The sequence below is a fragment of the Oncorhynchus gorbuscha genome, linkage group LG03 (assembly GCF_021184085.1).
Source record: "Oncorhynchus gorbuscha isolate QuinsamMale2020 ecotype Even-year linkage group LG03, OgorEven_v1.0, whole genome shotgun sequence".
NCBI classification, from domain to species: domain Eukaryota; kingdom Metazoa; phylum Chordata; class Actinopteri; order Salmoniformes; family Salmonidae; genus Oncorhynchus; species Oncorhynchus gorbuscha.
In genome coordinates this window covers 48,544,315-48,561,675 of record NC_060175.1, presented here as the reverse complement: position 1 = coordinate 48,561,675, position 17,361 = coordinate 48,544,315, and the positions used below count along the sequence as shown (strand labels likewise).

Genomic DNA, 17,361 nt, shown 5'->3' with positions numbered 1-17,361 from the left:
GTTAAGACACTGATACTCTTTGCAACCACGTACCTATGTGAGAGTGGATTCTCAGCCCTCACTAGCATGAACAAGAAATACAGACACAGACTGTGTGTGGAAAGTTATTTAAGACTTGAGACTCTCTCCAATACAATCCACCATTGCATTATGTGCATCCTTTCAAGCACACCCTTCTCATTAACCTGTGGTAAGTTATTCACAATTATCTATGAACAAATGAAGTTTTATATGTAAGATGGATAAATAAAGTGCAAAATGATTTATTATTATTTGTGCCCTGGTCCTATAAGAGCTCTTTGTCACTTCCCACAAGCCGGGTTGTGACACAAACTCACACTCATTCTTATGTTTAAATAATGTATTTTATAGTGTGTGTGGCAGGCTTACAATGATGGCAAAAAAACAAACATTTGAGATTGTGCTGACCCTGGTGCTAGAGGGGTTACGCAGCTAGAGGTTGAATGTTTGAAGGGGTACAGAATATAAAACGTTTGGGAACCACTGATCTAGAGTATACAATACTGTATGTTTACATAACATTGGCAGCAATAAAACATTGCCAAAATACAAGCAGTGAGTGGGAAATGGTTGGTTGAAGGCAATGAGGGGGGGGAATAATATAGTTCCCTTGCCCTTCCTAACCCCAACCTCATCAATCAATCTTTATTGAAACAAAGGTGAAGTACCTCTACATTGACAAAGAAAAAGATTTGAGAAGACCTTGGTGAATATTTCTGTTCTCATAAAAGCCCAGAAAGTTCAAGGTCTTCAGCTAATCATCAGTTTTATTTCTGTGAAAATGAATTGACGCCATGGCGACTCTGAAACCAGGGTTATTGTAGCATTGTTGTGAGAATGCTGTGTTCTCCCCAGTACACCTCAGCCTTGTGCTGACTTTATCTGTAGAGTGCCATTGAGGCACTCTGATACAAACACATGTAGGAGTCACTCAGCAGCCTGCGGACAGGCTCTCCAGCCTGGGAGGGGTCACCCCGCGCTAGCTCCTCCTCTGACTGAGACAGGAAGTCACCCACCTCAGGACAAGCCCTGATCTCTGGAATGTTGTAGCCACTCTGGTCATCACCTGAGGGGACTGAAGATTAGGCATCTGACAAGTGATAAGACTAGACATTTACGTCAGGTTGCAGTGTTCTCTACATCAGGTTCAAAGACAAAGTAAGTCACTGGGTATCTAGTGACAAGTAAGACAAATAAATAACTTTACAAGGCAAGGAACAGTCTGCAATTGAACGGAACTATTATTTGTTCCGCACCTCAGAAGAAATGGATTTAGCGGTCTGTTCTTCCTTTTAGAATAATGTTGTACCAACCCGACATCCACTCAGTAGGTTTTGAAATAAACTTTTGATGGCAACAGACAAGATTCTTAGACAAAGATACAAAAGTATGTGGACACCCCTTCAAATGAGTGGATTCGACTATTTCAGCTACACCCGTTGTTGACAGGTGTATAAAATCGAGCACACAGCCATGCAATCTCCATAGCCAAATATTTTCAGTAGAATGGCTGTACTGAAGAGCTAAGGGACTTTCAACGTGGGACCCCCCCCCCCCTCCATGTTCCAACATCTTCTCAGAGGAGTGGAGGCTGTTATACCAGCAAAGGGGGGACCAACTCCATATTGATGCCCATGATTTTGGAATGAGATGTTCGAAGAGCAGGTGTCCACATACGTTTGGTAATACGTTGTAACTGTGTTCTTTGAGGTTAATCTCACCACATCTGTCTGCCATGCTGTCGAAGAAGAGCCAGGAGCGAGGGCCAGGGCCATACTTTACAAAGGACACATAGTGGCTGGTGTGGATACAGAGCACAGCGAACAACTGCATTTTGTGCCTGGGTACAGGGGCATCTGCTGGCACCTCCGCTGGCACTGCCAGGGCTTTAGGGCAGTGGCTCTGCCGAGAGGGATGAATGTGCACCTGTCACAAAGGAAGAAGTGGAGATGGAGGATTGGGAAGAGGGAAAGTAGAAAGAGAGATTCAGTTGAGACTAAATCAATATACTTGCAGGTAGAAAAGCTGTAGCTCAGTCATGCTGCTTAACTGTGTAGAGTGGGATCTGAAATGATTGACACCCTTGATAAAGATGAGCAAAAATGACTGCATTAAATAAATATTTCAAATACTGAGTTATATTGTATGCTAAAAAAAAGCCAAATAGCCCCATAATGTCAAATATCCACCACCGTATTTTACAGTAGGTATGTGGTTATTTTCTGCTTATGCATTCTCATTTCGATGCTGAACCCACCACTGGTGTACGTGGCCAAAGAGCTCTAATTTCATGTCATCTGACCATAGCACCGGTTCCAATCCAAGTGCCAATGCCGTTTAGCAAACTCCTGGAGTTTACATTTGTTGGATGACATGAAAGTAAAGCTCTTTGGCCACACACACCAGTGGTGGGTTCAGCATCGAAATGAGAATGCATAAGCAGAAAAGAACCGCATACCTACTGTAAAATATGGTGGTGGATCTTTGATGTTATGGGGCTATTTTGCTTCCACCGGTCCAGGGGCCCTTGTTTAGGGCAGTCAGTAAGCGCAGATTAAGGATATCAAGGATCTGTAAAGATTTTGTATGGAGGAAGGGTCTAAGATCCCTCCCAATGTGTTCTCCAACTCATAAAACAATCTAGAAAAAGGCTCAATGCTGTTATCCTCGCAAGGTATGGAAAACAGGGGTGTCAATCATTTTGACCCCTACATTTTTTGAGAGAAAAAAAGTATTACTTGTTAAACAACATTTCTCTGAGCAATTGTATCTGTATAAAATAATATAATTTCATTTTTTTTCATATTTATATTATACAGTCATTTTTGCTCATCTTTATCAAGGGGTGGCAGTACTTTCTGACCCTACTGTATACCTGTGTCTTGCAGGTAGTGCAATACTGTTTGATTCTTCCTGGCTGGAGCTTGCGGTCTTGTAGGCACTGGGGGCACTCGTACTCTGCCAAACGCCCACAGAGGAAGCATTCTCGGGGGGCTGATGTGAGAAGAAGGTGGAAAGGTGTCACTCAACCTGAAGACAGTTTAGCGAGTTACTGCATGGCCTTACTTTTATTCATAGATATAGGTGGCAGATGTGTGATTATGCGATTGTGCTGAAACTCACAGTTGTATAGAAGATCTGTGATGTCAAATTCTGTTGAGGGGATAATGTAGGGGAACATCTTGTACTTCTTCCCAAACCTTGGCATGTGGACCATGAGGCAGGATGGGATCTGAGGGACATATTAGAGACATTAACGGTCCAATGAAGCCTTTTTGATCTGAATATCAAATCATTTCTGGGTAACAAATAAGTACTCTGCCTTACTGTGGTTGTTTTCAATTAAAATTGTTAAGAGCAATTCCTCAAGCAATAATTTTGCTAGGACTATCTGGGGGTGGATTGAGTGGGGAGGGGAAAACAGAAAACGAGTTGTTATTGGTAGAGAGGTTTGGAACTCTATTTCTTATTGGTCTATTAAGTCAATTTACTAAGCCAAAACTCCATCCCATCAAAACAGGCAGAATTTTCAGGCAGTCTTCTCAAACAGCTCTTACACTGAAAGGGCATTATCATAATATTCACAATTTCACAGTATTATTCCAACTTCACAGTGTGGAAATATATATAAAACACAGGAAAATCATGTTTTTGACTGCACAGGGCCTAAATATTAAAACAAAGTGATTTGCCTTCTAAACAAATTGTGCGCTGACTACAAGGCCAGCGCACCATTTGTAAATATTCCTCCTTAGATAACCTTGCACAGTATCACCCACCTCCTCAAACTTGAGGCCACAAGACAGGAAGGAGATATCCAGGAGTTGCTGGACAGTGGGAGTCTGTGTCACCTGCTCCTTATCCAGAATAATCTGGAATGTGTAGGCATCCTGAGATGTGTCGTCATTCGACCTGAGGCCCAGAGAACAATCAAGCTAAGCAACTCAGTCATGGCAGTGTCAAATAAGGTCTAACAGACACTCAGAATCCCAGAGAATGGAGATAAGAAGTGTGAGGACGGGAAGCAAGGAGAAATAAGTGGCCTACAGCATAACATGCAAGGAAGAGAACATATATTGGTCAGGTCAACTAGAGAAAGGTGAACTGGTTCAAACCTGAGTTTAAGCAATGACTTCATGCAAAGCACCCGCTGTAGAAGGATTGTGATGAACTCTTCAGGGTCTGCATGGAGGCAGGATAACACCATTTAGGTGAATTTAGAGACACTGCAGCCATTTAAAAAATCCTAATTCAGACCCATAGAATCATCACTCTGAGAAGTGTGTGTGCGTACCTTTCTCTTCTGTTACAAAGGTGTCACAACCGAGCTGCTTGCGGAAGTTCATTACGCTCTCAGCAGGCACAAAACCTTGTCTGTGGATAACACACACACTATTGTCACTCTTGGTGGCCACACACGAAAGATACACACTTTCATATAATACAAACACACATATATACCTGAACATACACTACCAATGTGGCAGAGTAATATCAGACATGCCTTACAACCACATAAAGGCTATTGTGTTTCAGTCTAGGTTGAGTTACAATGTCATAACACCCTTATTTGAAGACCAGCTGATAATACAGGCCTGCATGAGGGTCAAGAGGATCTAGAAAACTGCAAGAACAGACAATGTTTATACCTGCGCAAACGGTTGACAATGTCTTTCTTCAGAGAGCGAGATATGCTCTTTTCTGTGCCATCTGGTTTGTGACAAACACTGTCCAGGGTCATAGATGAGCAGAACAAACTGTGGAGAGAAGTAGTCCTTTACTACAATAAACTGGGCTCAATGAAAAACATGCCCAATAAATAGTGTCACATTTTCATACAATTATGAGAGTTAGGAACAGTGACTTACAGAAAAACCATTTGACCAGAGGGGATTGAGTTAAGTTTACCTGAAGAGAGTGGCGTCGAGGTAGCAGGAGTTATAGTGCCCCTGGATCCCCTTCATCTTGCCCACGAGCAAAGACAGGGCTTCCGCCTCCGGGATAGGAGGGACATTCTCATCTGTTTCCTCCAATGGAATGACTTATACAAACCATACAAAAAAACATTATGAAGTACTACTTATAATAGAAATACAACTGGTACATGTTTTATATCTGTTGTTGGTTGGTGTTTGATTCATTGTGTGTTTGGGTTAGGGTGGGAGCTGCAAACTAATGCTTATTAGGTCATGGCATTGTAATAATAGCCTATCTACACTGTTTATGTGTGTGGAATTAGGACCTATATAATTGGTGTCTAACCTGGGGGGATATCTGTTGCTTTCAGGGTCTCCTTTTCAGAGGGGGGACATAAGAACCTTCCATCTGGACTGCACTTTGTGAGGGGCACAAACAGGGCCCTGCCCCCTTTACAAGTGAAGTACTGCTGGCCTCCATACGTCCCATCTGAGCAATTATTCACCTCATAATCCTGATGGCAAAACCACAAAAGAGTTGCTGAGGAATCAAAACTGATTGAGATATTTACATCTCAGGGGAGAATAAGAGGCCAGCTCAAGAACATTGCTTACACAGTTCACATCTTACACTCACCAGCTCAATTCCGGCCCAGTCATTTTTATTTTCTGAAAGGACGCCCATCCAACGGATCACCCCGTATACAGTTATCCCAGTGTTGGATGTTACCTCCACCATGGATCCCACCTCAAAAGGGTGGTGTGACGGGCTTTGGGTTGGGGTTTGGGTGACATTCTGGTCTAAATGGTTTATACCTCTCACTTGTCGTCCACGAGATCCCATATTAGACATGGAGATGATAGGTGGCACCGCCTTTCTGTTTAGACCTGGGGGAGAAGAAGTTGAAGAGGGGTAAAAATGACACATCACATGGTTTCTCTCCTTGTCATGAGACTGACCTGTGGTAAACATGTCTGTTTATCTCCACAAGAGGTATGCAGAGAGCTCAGAGCATGTGATGGCGCTCTGCTGCTACATTCCAGAGCACCTCGGCCAGTTTTACCAGTTCTGTATAAGAACTGCTCTATGCCCCACTGTCTAGCCACAGGTGCTGCTCATTGCCATTCAATATTTCTAAGGGGGAGGGTGGGATCTTTTACGTGTAAATTGAACCAATTCACAGCAAGTCCTACAGATGAACTTTGAAAGTGATGATAATCATTCAAAGAATTCTGTCTTCTTACATTTTAGTCATTTAGCAGGTGCTCTTATCCAGAGCAACTTACATTTTCATACTTTTTTTCAGAACCAACAACCCTGGAGTTTCAAGTGAGCCACATGTGTCTTTGCAAAGCATGTTTAAAATGAGACCAAGCCACAGGATTCTGAAAGCTGATATTATTTTCCTGGTACCATTGCTCTGATTTCTTTCAAGAAGATATGTACAGTATGTGGGTCTACATACCCTCACCTTGCGAGCAAAACATGTTAGCAGCCCCCCCTCGTGACAGCTCAAGTTCATTTCCTGCAATTCTACACATTTTGCCATGGAGAGAGAACTGTGCAGTTTTACAGCAAATTTCCTGGAATTCTACACATTTTTCTATAGGGTGGAGGCAAATGTTTGATCATCAGTTGTCATATTAAAAATGGCAATGGGCCCCACCCCGGTTGGTAATTCGACCATGCTTACTACAAGTTTAGATAGCTGTTCGCTAGACTAACTTACCAATCTAAAATAAATGAGCTGACATGGACTAATTGAGTGACTGCTGATGCACAACCACATTTCAAAACTGTACCTTGTGTATTTTACTATTCTAACTCTCAACAGTAAATTGAGAACCTGACTGAGTCCCCCCCTTCCCAAAATAAATTGTCCGACGGACCTACAAGAGGGGGGCTGCCAGTTGCATCCCTGATGTAGGCTAGTGGGTTGTATAACTAGAAAAACCAGGTAAATGTGTCACATTTGGTAAACAAATACATGTAGGCCTATGTGCTTGCATACTAATCCATGAGAATACATGGGCATTGAACACCAGAAGGTAAACATACAGTACTAACCCTCTGAATAACTGTCTTTCCAGCGAGGGCCAATGCCTACAGAGTATGCTGGGACAACCTGGACAATGTCTGCTGCACTGAACAGGGGGAGAGGAGCTGGCTTCTTAGGGGACACTGTTTGATCAGAGTCCTGCTGAAATGGAAAGAAAACAGGACAATTACGCTAAATCAGTAAATCAAGTACACTCAATCCCATACAGTAGCTGTGCTGAGAATTTTTACTGGCGAGCTGGAAATACAACAAACTGCTTTCGTGCAACTGCCAATTGCTCAGATAATGTTATCAAGTTTCAGATGTTACGTAAAAGTTAGGTGCTGTAACTAATCAGATAACATTTTGGATCTTCCCCTGAGAGGAACATTCTTGTCTCCTGCTGTCACTCATGTACTGTAAATCAATGAGAGGTTCAGGTGTACTTGACAGGTACAGCTCACAGTGTCTGCCATACTGTGACAACAATAGGCTAAAAGGTTTCTCTTATTGATGAGCGGATCAAACAGACAGTTGAAATTCCTGATTATATGCTTATACTTTGGACAAAATGCTGGAATCCATTCCCTACCATATTTGTAGAAGTTGCATACTCACCAAAAACTCAACCTCAAAGCCCAGCATCAGCAGGTCCCCTTGGTTCTCCTTCTTACCGATCAGCATCAGGTTCCGAACCAGGCCTGGCTGGTGACCTTTCTTGTGCTTAACCACTACCATGTCATCCTGAGACAGTACACAGATGGCTGAAAAGAGCTGGGGGTTACACAGGAGCTCCAGGCGTTTGCTGGAGGGGGACACGAAGAGCAGCAGCTGGGCCTGGTGTCGGGTGAGGGGGTACGTGTCCTCCCTCTTCACCATGTCCCCGCTCTTAGGATTCCCACTGCTGCCACCTCCGTACAACAGTCCCATCAGCTCTCCCTTATGCATCACTGCTTCCACACGGCCGATGCATCCTCTGGAGAAGCCTTTTCTCACCTTCCCCCGTGTCACTATGAAGAACTTGTCCTTCCCATCTCCTTTAAATTCCATTCCTCTTCTAAAGTGAACAATGGTCCTTGTTGTGTGACTAGCAGGCACCCTGTCAGGGAAAAAGTAAAGAAGGTATTATTCTATCCTTGTGATTATTCACTTGTATTATGAGAATGTGAGGTCACAGTCATTCCATTGTGCTGTCACACTCAAAGCATGGCTTTAAAGGTTCTAATGTATAAATAAGTGACAGATAGGTAGTGGCAGAGGCATATCTCTGGGTAGAGGTGTACACAGATTTTGAAATCAATTCATTTTAGGATGTTTGTGTTGTCTTGTGAAACCACCCTAAAACATGGAATCATAAAAAAAACGTTGGGATATTTTTTATGCAGTTTTTAACGATAATTCAACATCCAGCTCAGTGATATCACCATAGTTTTGGGATATAGAATACTGGAATGGACCTTCTTATAATGGGATAAAAGGTCAACCATTTTGGTCAACCATGGTCTGCCAGTACCAGCGCAGCAAAAAGTCAAGTAAACACTTTTCTGTGGATAACCTATCTCCACCTCCTACCGCATGTACAACCGGTAAAGTCTTTGTAAATATAATTGTATTTTTTTATGTCCGACTTCGGTCAGACTGCTAACGTTAAACATTTCATTCGAGAGTTACCCTGATTATCTGCATTGACCCTATCTTGCACTGACTCTATACACACACAATATACAGACTCCACTGACACACACACACACTATAATCTTTATTCATATTGTTATCTATGCTGATGCCTGGTTACTTGACCCTGCGTCAATCACCTCGTACCAACTGGTACTCCATAGCTATATTTTTGTGTATTTTATTACTCTTGTGTTACTATTTAATTTTGTGTTATTATATTTTAACTGTGCATCGTTGGGAAGGGCTCATGACAAGCATTTCACTGTAACGTCTGCACCCGTTGTATTCGGCGCATGTGACAAATACATCTTTAAAAAAAAAAGATTTGTATCTGTCTGGAACCAAAATCAACTGGCAACAATATCTCTAACAATTATATTGTATTACACTGCCCACAGTCTAGTGTAAACCAATATCGAGTCGCCTACAGTAGTTGCATACGAAATTACTCCATTTAAATTGAGTCAATCTTACCGACCGTTTATACAAGTATCTGAAGAGCAGTTACTCCAAAGTACTACACATTCTTCAGATGACTGGAAGGTACAACTGAATCCTCGGCGACTGTAGCTCAGAATAAGGAAGTATTCCAGCGTAGATAGCCTAACTGGTATACTGTAGCACTGTGACCGAACACGCCCATTTCATACTGTCCTCTCCTCACTGAAAGTGACACTTCAGAATGAAGATTGCGATTGTTCTTCAAGAGAATTGTGACAGAGAAAGGGAATAGTAAACTTGTCGTCCACCATGAATGATTCAGCGCCCCCCTCTGCCCAATTGAGACATCACATGTGACTAACACATTTCAGTTTGTACAGTATTTTGTATTTAATAGGGATCCACATTCGCTGCTGCCAAGGCAGCAACTACTCTTCCTTTAGTCCAAACACATTAAGGCTCTTACACGGTTTTATCTTTTGTTTTATATGTAATGAATCAACTAACATTATTACACCACTACATATCTACAATACAAAAGGTATAGAAAGGTATGTTTTATCTTTTGTTTTATATGTACATTGTAATAGTTACATTACATGTGTGTAGTGTGAGTGTGTTAGCGCTTGTATGCGTGTGCCTGTACATGTGTGTGTCCCTTCACAGTCCCTGCTGTTCCATAAAGTGTATTAAAAAAATAAAAAATTGCTTGCATCAGTTACCTGATGTGTAATAGAGTTCCATGTAGTCATGGCTCTATGTAGTGCTGTGCGCCTCCCATAGGCTGTTCTGGACTTGGGGATTGTGAAGAGACCTCTGATGGCATGTCTTGTGGGGTATGAATGGGTGTCTGAGCTGTGTGCTAGCAGTTTAAACAGACAGCTCGGTACATTCAGCTTGTCAACCCTTCTTACAAAAAGCAAGTAGTCGTGAAGTCAATCTCTCTTCCACTTTGAGCCATGAGAGATTGACATTGTTAGCTCCCCGTGTACTTTCAAGGGCCAGCCGTGCTGCCCTGTTCTGAGCCAATTGTAATTTTCCTAAGTCCCTCTTCATGGCACCTGACCACACTACTGAACAGTAGTCCAGGTGTGACAAAACTAGGGCTTATAGGACCTGCCTTGATGATAGTGTTGTTAAAAAGGCAGAGCAGTGCTTTATTATGGACATACAGTACTTCTCCACATCTTAGCTCCTGACGTATCAATATGTTTTGACCATGACAGTAACCTCAACATTATTCTTTACCAGATTTAGTTGATGTTTAGGGTTTAGTGAATGGTTTGTCCCAAATACAATGATTTCAGTTTTTGAACTATTGTCACCTATTCTGAAACTAACTGCAGATCTTTGTTAAGTGTTGCAGTCATTTCAGTCGCTGTAGTAGCTGACGTGTAGTGTTGAGTCATCTGCATACATAGACACACTGGCTTAACTGAAAGCCAGTTACATGTTGTTAGTAAAGATTGAAAAAAGTAAGGGGCCTAAACAGCTGCCCTAGGAAATTCCTGATTCTACCTGGATTATGTTGTAGTAGCTTCCATTAAAGAACACCCTCTGTGTTCTGCTAGACAGGTAAGTCATTATCCACAATATAGCAGGGGGTGTAAAGCCATAACACATATGTTAAAAGCAGCACTGAAGTTTTTTAAAAAACAGCCCCCACAATCTTTTCATCATAAATTCCTCTCAGCCAATCATCAGTCATTTGTATAAGTGCTGTGCTTGTTGAATGTCCTTCCCTATAAGCGTGCTGAAAGTCTGTTGTCAATTTGTTTACTGTAAAATAGCATTGTATCTGGTCAAACATATTTTTTTACTACTGGTTGGTAACAGGCTGATTGGTTGGCTATTTGAGCCAGTAAAGGGGGCTTTACTATTATTGGGAAGCGGAATGACTTTTGCTTCCCTCCAGACCTGAGGGTACACACTTTCTAGTAGGCTTAAATTGAAGAGAGAGCAAAATTGTCCACTATTATCTTCAGTAATTTTCCATCCAGGTTGTCAGACCCTGGTGGCTTGTTAATTACTCTAGCTCCTGCCTTGGGCCAATAAGTATATTTTTTTAAATGTGGGATGTCTATGGCAAGATGCATCATATGTTCTTGTCCAGTGATTTTTTTGGTTGTTGTTGTTGTTGAGTAACCACATTTCCATCGACAGTTGTTATGCGAGTAAAGTCATAGCACATACAAAAACATCATGACAGCTGTGATGGAAACAGGAAGTTTCACAACAATTTGATAAATGCCGACAGATTATTTGTTTGTTCGACGTGGTGGGATCCGGTCAAATGAATTAGTTGAAGTCGGAAGTTTACATACACCTTAGCAAAATACATTTAAACTCAGTTTTTCACAATTCCTGACATTTAATCCCAGTAAAAATTCCCTGTATTAGGTCAGTTAGGATCACCACTTTATTTTAAGAATGTGAAATGACAGAATAATAGTAGAGAGAATTATTTATTTCAGCTTTTATTTCTTCACATTCCCAGTGGGTCAGAGGTTTACATACACTCAATTAGAATTTGGTAGCATTGCCTTTACATTTTTTAACTTGGGTTAAATGATTTGTGTAGCCTTCCACAAGCTTCTCACAATACGTTGGGTGAATTCTGGCCCATTCCTCCAGACAGAGCTGGGGTAACTGAGTCAGGTCTATAGGCCTCTTTGCTCGCACACGCCTTTTCAGTTCTGCCCACAAATTTTCTATAGGATTGAGGTCAGGGCTTTGTGATGGCCACTCCAATACCTTGACTTTGTTGTCCTTAGGCCATTTTGCCACAACTTTGGAAGTATGCTTGGGGTCATTGTCCATTTGGAAGACCCATTTGCAACCAAGCTTTAACTTCTGACTGATGTCTTGAGATGTTGCTTCAATATATCTACATAATTTTCCTACCTCATGATGCCATCTATTTTGTGAAGTGTACGAGTCCCTCCTGCAGCAAAGCACCCCCACAACATGATGGTGCCACCCCCGTGCTTCATGGTTGGGATGGTGTTCTTCGGCTTGCAAGCCTCCCCCCTTTTCCTCCAAACATAACGATGGTCATTATGGCAAAACAGTTCTATTTTTGTTTCATCAGACCAGAGGACATTTCTCCAAAAAGTATGATTTTTGTCCCCATGTGTAGCTGCAAACTGTAGTCTGGCTTTTTTATGGCGGTTTTGGAGCAGTGGCTTCTTCCTTGCTGGGCGGCCTTTCCGGTTATGTCGACTCGTTTTACTGTGGATATATATACTTTTGTACCTATTTCCTCCAGCATCTTCACAAGGTCCTTTGATGTTGTTCTGGGATTGAATTGCACTTTTCGCACCAAAGTACATTCATCTCTAGGAGACAGAACGCGTCTCCTTCCTGAGCGGTATGACAGCTGCGTGATCCCATGGTGTGATCCCACCTACACGTACACGGTCACAAGACACAGGCCTCCTAATTGTCCCTAGAATTTCTAAGCAAACAGCTGGAGGCAGGGCTTTCTCCTATAGAGCTCCATTTTTATGGAATGGTCTGCCTACCCATGTGAGAGACGCAGACTCGGTCTCAAACTTTAAGTATTTACTGAAGACTCATCTCTTCAGTGGGTCATATGATTGAGTGTTGTCTGGCCCAGGAGTGTGAAGGTGAACAGAAAGGCTCTGGAGCAACGAACCACCCTTGCTGGCTCTGCCTGGTCGGTTCCTCTTTCTCCACTGCGATTCTCTGCCTCTAACCCTATTACAGAGGCTGAGTCACTGGCTTACTGGTGCTTTTTCATGCCGTCCCTAGGAGGGGTGCGTCACTTGAGTGGGTTGAGTCACTGACGTGATCTTCCTGTCTTGGTTGGCGCCCCCCCTTGGGTTGTGCCATGGCGGAGATCTTTGTGGGCTATACTCAGCCTTGTCTCAGGATGGTAAGTTGGTGGTTGAAGATATCCCTCTAGTGGTGTGGGGGCTGTGCTTTGGCAAAGTGGGTGGGGTTATATCCTTCCTGTTTGGCCCTGTCCGGGGGTGTCCTCGGATGGGGCCACAGTGTCTCCTGACCCCTCCTGTCTCAGCCTCCAGTAGTTTGTGTCGGGGGGCTAGGGTCAGTTTGTTATATCTGGAGTACTTCTCCTGTCCTATTCGGTGTCCTGTGTGAATCTAAGTGTGTGTTCTCTAATTCTCTCCTTCTCTCTTTCTTTCTCTCTCTCGGAGGACCTGAGCCCTAGGACCATGCCCCATGACTACCTGACATGACTCCTTGCTGTCCTCAGTCCACCTGGCTGTGCTGCTGCTCCAGTTTCAACTGTTCTGCCTTATTATTATTCGACCATGCTGGTCATTTATGAACATTTGAACATCTTGGCCATGTTCTGTTATAATCTCCACCCGGCACAGCCAGAAGACTGGCCACCCCACATATGCTCTCTCTAATTCTCTCTTTCTTTCTCTCTCCCGGAGGACCTGAGCCCTAGGACCATGCCTCAGGACTACCTGACATGATGACTCCTTGCTGTCCCCAGTCTACCTGACCGTGCTGCTGCTCCAGTTTCAACTGTTCTACCTTATTATTATTCGACCATGCTGGTCATTTATGAACATTTGAACATCTTGGCCATGTTCTGTTATAATCTCCACCCGGCACAGCCAGAAGAGGACTGGCCACCCCACCTAGCCTGGTTCCTCTCTAGGTTTTGGCCTTTCTAGGGAGTTTTTCCTAGCCACCGTGCTTCTACACCTGCATTGCTTGCTGTTTGGGGTTTTAGGCTGGGTTTCTGTACAGCACTTTGAGATATCAGCTGATGTACGAAGGGCTATATAAATAAATTTGATTTGATTTTGATTTGAAGGTAACATAGTGAAGGTGGGATAAAAAGCAACTGTACGTGTGGCAATTTGTGGTTGACACAAGCAAGATTTTCTTCACATCAGGTAAGTGGCATTGAGTTGCTTCCAAACCAAGTTTCCATTTTAGGCTTTGGTCAATGTGTCATCCATGGTCAACTGAGGTAAGCCATCAAAGCTCTTGTCAACAACTTGTGATTGACCACTGCTAGGTGACTCAGATACATCTTGTCTATATTCAGACAGGGATCATTTAGATGCACAAAAACAGTTCCACTATGTTACTAATCTAGTGGAACCGTTTAATGAGCTCTCCATTACTAGCATCACTCTTACCTGCACTTCTAAACGGCGTTCCATACACTTCCTTGAATTTACAACACCTCAATAATGACAAACGGGTTAATAATTACTCAGCCAATCAGATTGGCCATTCATTATCCAAATGATCAGCCTTTTTTATTTTATTTACTATACCCAGCTGTTTTTATAACCGTCTTTCACACTGTTTCACATAACATTTAAAAAATTGGATAACATTACTATTTGGTCACCAAATAGCCCAGATCTTGCATTTCTACCTCAGCTTTGGCATTATAATCGAATAATGGAACAATGGTGCAATCATGTAGGTAGGTCATCATTGTTTTTATTGCTATATAAAATGTTTTAACCCCCACACGACAATCTGACAAAATACATCCTGTACATGTAATGATACAATACCTTTTCATTTCCCTCAACATATGTTAGATATTTCTTTTGCATAGGCTTTGCACAGAAATGTGCGTGTCACTAGCCAGGTTTCTATCCAACCTTTTTATGTGAGTAAAATGTTTGTCGGTTAAAAAATGTCATGACAGGCCCGATGGAAACAGAACATTTTTCGGTAAACTTTCCAAATGTTGACTAAACAAAATACGCCAGACAAGATATTTTTTGTGTCAGTAAAATTAAGTATGCAAGAAATGTCAGTGGAAATGCTTTTATGCTTAAATATTGATATAAAAGCCTGTTGTGTGGTCCTCCCACTACGACAGTTTATTAGGCTACAGATGAAATAAATTGTGATGAACTTCACAGGGTGGTGAAAGTGCAAGGTGATGAGTTTGCTCCTTTCCGATAAATATCGAGGATCTTATTCTGGTGACAAGATGATCGATGCTTGTCTAACGTTTTAAAAATAAAAATAATCTCGATCTGTTGTCCTCAATAGTCTCATCATGTAAACTATACATGCGCTCTAGCCAAAAGCCCACAATCTGAGTTCTGCGGATATATTGTAATATCTTTTGTGAGAAAACCATCAGTAGAGTTAAATGCGATGGAAACCATTTAATTTGTAGTTTTTTATTTGGTACATGGAAATTGAACCGCAAAAGGTATCTTTATGTGCACTATGTCATCACGCACAGACTTATCTGCAACAAGTCAATTTGATGGAAACATCTCTGGTGAGAAAATGTGCATATTGTTTTTATGCGGATTTTAGAATATTCGCATTTACATTTGTTGCCATTTGGATGGAAACCTATAGCTACTGACACTTAACAAGCCTACAAATGTATCTCATTTGATATGGAGTTTACCATCTCTTGTCATACAGTATATAGTGCAGGTTCAAAAGTAATTTTAGCTGCCAGTGAACAGGTTACAATTCTGACTAACAAGCCTAGTGTTTTGTATCAATTGGGGTAGATTAGGATTCATTTGGGGGAATAGCTTAATCTACACTAGTTATGACTGTATTTCGCTGTGCTGAAGCATGCTGTCAATCAATTTATGGTGTGTGTGTGTGTGTGTGTGTGTGTGTGTGTGTGTGTGTGTGTGTGTGTGTGTGTGTGTGTGTGTGTGTGTGTGTGTGTGTGTGTGTGTGTGTGTGTGTGTGGTGCGAGCAGATTGAAGGTTCCTGTTGTTCTTGTGTTAACTGCTGTTGGGTGTTCAGTGGCTGAAGTTGCGGTGTCCTGGCTGTTGGAGGTAGGTTGTGTGGGAAGAGTGTCGCTGAGCTCTCAGGCAGACACTGTTCTGCCGCTGGATGCAGCTCCGTGTGAGGTGGCGGCGGTCCACCCGGGTCTGAGCCCTCTGGACACGGGCAACCTGCGTCACCTTAGCCAGCTGTCCAGCCATGGACACTGATTCACGAATGATTCGGCTGGGGCTGGTGGCGCTTCTTTGGACTGGGAGCTCTGGTTCTGACATGCTGCAGAGAAAGACCCAATTGTAAGCCTACAAATGCACACCCACAATTGTTCACAAACAAGCGGACAATCAAAATGTGGAATCAGTGGTAGAACATTGATATTGTAAAAATGCTTTTGACAACTTCCTGTGTCAAACACACAACAGTCTGTTTCTCTCACCCGACGTCAGTTTCTGAGATGGGTTCACTCTCCCCAGTGACAGTTAGGTTGGAGGGACATCTGTAGATAGACGTATTGGCACACTCCACCACCGGCTCCTCCACTGAGCTCACTTCATTGATAGCTTCTGTAAAGGAACGAGAGCTAGGGTTACCCATATTATGTCCAGCAGAGCAAACCGATCCCTACTATGTACAGTCCAACCACTACTTCTTGTGAGAAACAGACCTTGATGGTTGACCAGAAACCACCCTTCCTCAAGCATTTCCGCAGGCTTGGATGTCCTCTGGCCTGTAGGGATGTCCTCATCTTGTCCAAAAAACAGACTGGTGAGCCTTCGGAACATGACTGGGTTCTGTTCAAAGTGTTATCTTAGATTCTGGGTCTCAGAATTGGTTGTGATTTGGTGTTGTGAGGTCGTTAGCTGTGTTCTCTCTCTTGTCCTTTCCAGTATTTGGCAGGAGGCTCAGGCGTAGCAGCAGAGGCTTTGGTTGTGGAAATACTTCTCACAAAGACCTGGTTGATCAAGAAATTAGAAAAAAAATCAAGTCTGGTTCCTATAACTCAAACCTGCTATAAGAACATTCTCTTCTTATAATTTTGAATCCTCTTTTGAAAACAACCCCCCCAGTGATGAATTAGGAGTGATGTCTAGACCCCACACATCCATACTGGCCCATGGTAATTAATGCAACCTCAGGTCAACTGACCATGGCGGTCATTGATTGGCCAATGAGCTCTTTATGAATATACAGGGCCTAAATAATCAGCACCCCCTGCAGAGCTCCATTGTCAGAGTCCATCTGCTATTAAACTTATTGGGGAGGGGGCAGTCTATACTCTGCAACAGTATAGTAGCATCCCCATAGAATCCTCCAAATATAGTGGAGATGCTTTCAGCTTTAATAAAAATTATAGGACACATTTTTCAGGTGTTCTTTTTCTGATATTGCTGTTTGTTGGCAAACGGCTATAATTGTCGGTCTCCGAAAGTAACACTTATGCCATTTTTTTCATGCACGCAGGGAATCCCCCTCCACCCCAAGCAGAGAAAGCATGGTTTCTTATGGTAAACCTTGATCAATGTGACTGGGGC

The 17,361-nt window shown here is 42.6% G+C and overlaps 2 protein-coding genes across 5 annotated transcripts in view; one reads left to right on the top strand and one right to left on the bottom strand.

The window, feature by feature from the left end:
- Positions 1-17,361, top strand: part of snai1a (snail family zinc finger 1a) — a 30,974-nt gene that overhangs the window by 4,275 nt on the left and 9,338 nt on the right. The window lies entirely within an intron of this gene.
- On the bottom strand, positions 422-9,295 carry LOC124031470 (ubiquitin carboxyl-terminal hydrolase CYLD-like). Of its 4 annotated transcripts, none has more exons than XM_046342736.1 (14): positions 9,132-9,295; positions 7,595-8,075; positions 7,006-7,138; positions 5,575-5,825; positions 5,284-5,452; positions 4,930-5,062; positions 4,671-4,778; positions 4,316-4,395; positions 4,137-4,203; positions 3,801-3,933; positions 3,145-3,253; positions 2,897-3,015; positions 1,743-1,947; positions 422-1,087 (listed from the first exon to the last, which is right to left on the bottom strand). In XM_046342736.1, the coding sequence occupies exons 2-14, from the start codon at positions 8,024-8,026 to the stop codon at positions 900-902; spliced, it is 2,127 nt and encodes a 708-aa protein (XP_046198692.1). In that variant the 5' UTR covers positions 8,027-8,075; positions 9,132-9,295; the 3' UTR covers positions 422-899. The 4 variants fall into 4 exon arrangements, with proteins under 4 accessions (XP_046198692.1, XP_046198693.1, XP_046198690.1 ...); XM_046342737.1 differs by having other exon boundaries at positions 7,006-7,135; XM_046342734.1 differs by having other exon boundaries at positions 944-1,947.

Bases quoted from the DNA above. Each gene is read 5' to 3' on its own strand.
- LOC124031470 (XM_046342734.1), bottom strand. From the start codon at position 8,026: ATGGAATTTAAAGGAGATGGGAAGGACAAGTTCTTCATAGTGACACGG. The intron at 4,779-4,929 runs GTAAACTTAACT...TTCTCTCCACAG, and splicing joins CTCGACGCCACTCTCTTCAG to TTTGTTCTGCTCATCTATGA. The intron at 3,934-4,136 runs GTTTGAACCAGT...TCTGGGCCTCAG, and splicing joins AAGTCATTGCTTAAACTCAG to GTCGAATGACGACACATCTC.